At 43.6% G+C, this 3,923-nt stretch overlaps 1 protein-coding gene across 1 annotated transcript; it reads left to right on the top strand.

The window, feature by feature from the left end:
• The first annotated feature begins 869 nt into the window (after positions 1–869).
• Positions 870–1,961, top strand: LOC126681806 (uncharacterized). Its single transcript, XM_050377362.1, has 2 exons — positions 870–1,395; positions 1,477–1,961. Exons 1-2 carry the CDS (start codon positions 870–872, stop codon positions 1,959–1,961), a joined length of 1,011 nt encoding a protein of 336 aa, XP_050233319.1.
• The last annotated feature ends 1,962 nt before the right edge of the window (positions 1,962–3,923 follow it).

The raw sequence follows: 3,923 nt of genomic DNA, 5'->3' as shown, positions 1-3,923 counted from the left end.
TAATATAAAAAAATTAGATTATATTTATAATTGTTTTAATTATTAATTTTTTTATTAAAATATTGTTAATATCTTTATTGTTAGACTTTAATTATTAATATTGTTGTTTCTAAAAATTATTGTAGTTTATTAAAATATTGTTAATTGTTAAAAAAATTAATTGTCAATATAAATTGTTATTTCATACAATTATATTAGGATATGTTTAATTTAATTTTATAATATTTAAAAAAAATATTAGAAATAAAGTAACAGTAATTACAATTGATATGTTAACGCTATAAATTTAAAATTCGCATTTTAAATATAACGGTGATATGTTTGCTGTTTATTAATTAGAAATGACGAGTCCAAATATATCTTTGTTGATATGGTGTGATGGCCGTATTGTGAGTTCTCCATGTGGAATAGAATACCACGGGGGTCGTCCGGTTAATATGGCGCTTAGCGAGAGAATGAGTTTCGAAGAATTACAAAATATTTGTAGAAGAGCAGTTCCAAGAATAGTTGAGGGTGCGATACGCTCGTACTCGTTGTTTTCTGTGGAGAATAACGAGCATGTGTTTGGAATTTTGAACGAGGTCGTGCGGTATCCGCAACTGGAGATTTTGGAATTGTACGTGGAATACGAGGCTGTGGTTCGCAACAAGACTTCACTGGACCAGTTGGTTTTAGGTGATTCCAGCGGGTCTGAGAGGGGTAGTGGTGAAGAGGAAGAAGAGGAAGAAGAGGATTTATATGACAGCAACGAAGAGGATGTCGAGGAAGACTTAGGAGCAGATTCATAATATCAATCGCAACTTCCTGAGCATGTAAGAACGGCGGATCTTTGCGACTTTGACGTCGCCCCGGAGGCTGATGAAAATATTATGTGGGATCCTGGGATGGAATTCCGAGTAGGGATGGTCTTCCCAAATCGCGATGCCGTCCTAGCTTGTGCGACTACTTATTCGGTCGGGTTGGGAAGGGAGTACAAGGGTCGCCGGACTACCAACTCCACAATTGTGTTGGCTTGTAGGCACAACCCTGTATGTAAATGGTGGTTGCGCGCTACACTTCTGCAATCAACTCAGACGTGGACGTTGACAAAATATATTGGCCCGCACACGTGCAATCAGCTGTTACTTGATCCAAACCATCGGAATTTTGGGTCTGGTGCGATCGCAGACTATATCAAGGGTCAAGTAAAGCTGCAACGTGACATACGGATCGATACCCTCAGAGCTGGAATTTGGCAACAATATGGAGTTAGGCCTCCGTATAAACGAACTTGGAATCCAAAGGAAAAGGCAATAGCTAATGTTTACGGTGGCTGGTATGAATCATTTGCTATGGTTCACAAGTTCATGAACGAGATGATGCATGTCAACCCTGGATCTTTCTGGGATGCAGAAGGTATACGTAATAACTGTAATTTGTTATAGAACGAGTTGCTTCAAGTAATAATTCTAATTTTGTTGAACTTGTGATATGTAGGCGCTGAGGTGTACACTGACGGGATCCTTCAGCCGAAAGTCGTAACGTTCATTAGAATGTTCTGGACTTTCAAACCGACAATTGAAGGGTTTCGTTTTTGCAAGCCAGTTTTGTTCGTCGACGGTACTCATTTGTATGGCAAATATAAAATGACCTTGTTGATCGAATCGGCAATCGATGGGAACAGTCACATCATGCCACTGGCATTTGCACTTGTTGAATCTGAAAGTACTGCTAGTTATGAGTACTTTTTTGAACATTTGCGTGAGCAAGTGATTTGCGAAAGGAAGGTGGCCATTATATCTGATCGGCACGCTGGAATATTATCGGTTCTGAAGCGTCCTGAATGGGCCGGTGTCGCTCACAAGTTTTGCATCAGACATTTCTGTAGTAATTTTCAGACCAAGTTTAGGAACAAGGTTTTGGAGAAGCTGGCGGAGAAAGCAGGTAATGATTTTTTACGAGTGATTATGTTGACAAAATAGGTTATTATTATGCGCTAATATTATGGTTTGTGTTTTAGGCTGAGCATATCAGAAGAAGAAGTATAAACGCTACATGGAAACGATCGATATTAGAAGCCCAGAAGCGTATGCATGGCTGACTAAGAAAGAAAAGCGGCCTAAAGAAAAGTGGGCAAGGGTGTATGACAAAAAAGAGCAACGCCACAATGTGATGACAACTAACTATGATGAGTCTGTCAACGCGACACTGAAGAATATAATGAGGCTTCCGATCACATCAATGCTTGAGGCAATTTTTGATCGGATGGTTAAAATGGTCGACACGCGTTGGAAGACTTATGAGGAGTTGATTGCCACAAACGTTCACTACACTCCAATATGCATCCATTCCCCTACCTGCTATGCAAGATCGGCGCCTTCATAACATCCAGTATCAGGGGAACTACAACTTCGATGAACTGCTCTCAGATTACATCCAGATTTGGAACAACAGAGCGGCTTACGTTGTTCAGGGTTACCAGCGTCCACCTCACTACCATTCAGCGTATATGGAGTGGTTTCGGAGCCGCAGCCGGCGTTGGATTACCCATGAGGGCGCAGCGGCCGGACAGAGTATACGTATTTATTTTATTATTAAATTTCTCTTATTATTGTATACACTGACAATTTGTTTGTTTGATGTAAACAGCGTGACACTTTCGAGATGATCGCCCTTCAGAGAGTGGCGCGTGCGTCTAGGATTAGGACTGCTGCGCGCAGTTCCCAATTAGCTTACGGAGAAGAGCGCCGTGACGTCACACTGCCCCCACCAGAGCCAGCAGTTCCGGCTTACGTACTACCTCCTATTCCTCCCCTGACCATCGATCTGGCTCACATCAGGGGAGCGCGTAGACGGCATCCTAGAGCCGCCCAGCCTCGCGAGCGCCCGGCAGACCCTATCTCCCCACCGGTCTACTACCACTTTGATCCTACAGCCACTATAGACAGACAGGGGGAGTACTATGGGCCGACTCAGTACTACGGTTCCACCTCCGCTTCAACATCACAGCCTCCGTGGCCTCAGACCTCTTTCCCACAGGTTTCATATCATTTGTTAATTATTTTATTGCTTTTTTAACTCGTAGTTAAATATATAATCTAAATGTTGCGTTTTTAACTTTGTGTTTCAGGGACCCCAGGTATCATCGTATCAGGTCCAGACTTCGTCGATGCCATTTTTTGAGTCGTCGTACTGACAGACAACATATACGACTCCTCTGGACACGTTGCCGTCTCAGTTCCACCAGGCCACACCACCGGCGTCTCAGTTCCAGCAGGCCACACCACCGGCATCTCAGTTTCGGCAGGCCACGCCACCGGCGTCTCTGTTTCGGCAGGCCACACCACCGCCGTTTGCTGCATCAGATCAGTATTACCGTCCAGCGCCATATACGGATGATCAGCAGTTCACTTCTTTCGATCAGTGTTACCGTCCCACGCTGCCTCCGGATGATCAGCCGTCGACGTCAAATTCGCGGCCATCTTCTTCTCACCAGGCTCAGGATCCATCACAGCTACATTTTACACTGTCAGAGTCATGGTTATTCGGTCCGGAGATCGGTTCAAAGGCGTACGAGGAGCTTTTATCACGACCGGATCTCACACCTCCATCTTTCAGACTCCTACCGCCCACGCAGGAGGAGACCGGTACTGCACCACCAGCAGCAGACGTTGAGCTTTCAGCTCAAAACGAGGACGCCCACGACGACAGCGAGAGCCCTCCGGTACCCAGACAGTTTCACTCGATTACAGACAGCTCGCGGCACCGACGGGAGACTCACGGTTTGAGGATACAGAGACCGAGGACTCGTAGATATGAGGATTAGATTTCATATTTTTATTCATTTATCGATTTTTGTATTTTAGTATATGTTGTATGTTTACTATATTTTGAATATTATAATCGTTTGTTAAAATTGTTATTTTTTTATAAGCGTCTGTTAA

Source organism: Mercurialis annua, linkage group LG5 (genome assembly GCF_937616625.2).
Source record: "Mercurialis annua linkage group LG5, ddMerAnnu1.2, whole genome shotgun sequence".
NCBI classification, from domain to species: Eukaryota; Viridiplantae; Streptophyta; class Magnoliopsida; order Malpighiales; family Euphorbiaceae; genus Mercurialis; species Mercurialis annua.
Note: the sequence above shows the minus strand (reverse complement) of the source record. Positions and strands in the feature narration are given on the sequence as shown.

Bases quoted from the DNA above. Each gene is read 5' to 3' on its own strand.
- LOC126681806 (XM_050377362.1), top strand. From the start codon at position 870: ATGTGGGATCCTGGGATGGAATTCCGAGTAGGGATGGTCTTCCCAAAT. The intron at 1,396-1,476 runs GTATACGTAATA...TGTGATATGTAG, and splicing joins ATCTTTCTGGGATGCAGAAG to GCGCTGAGGTGTACACTGAC.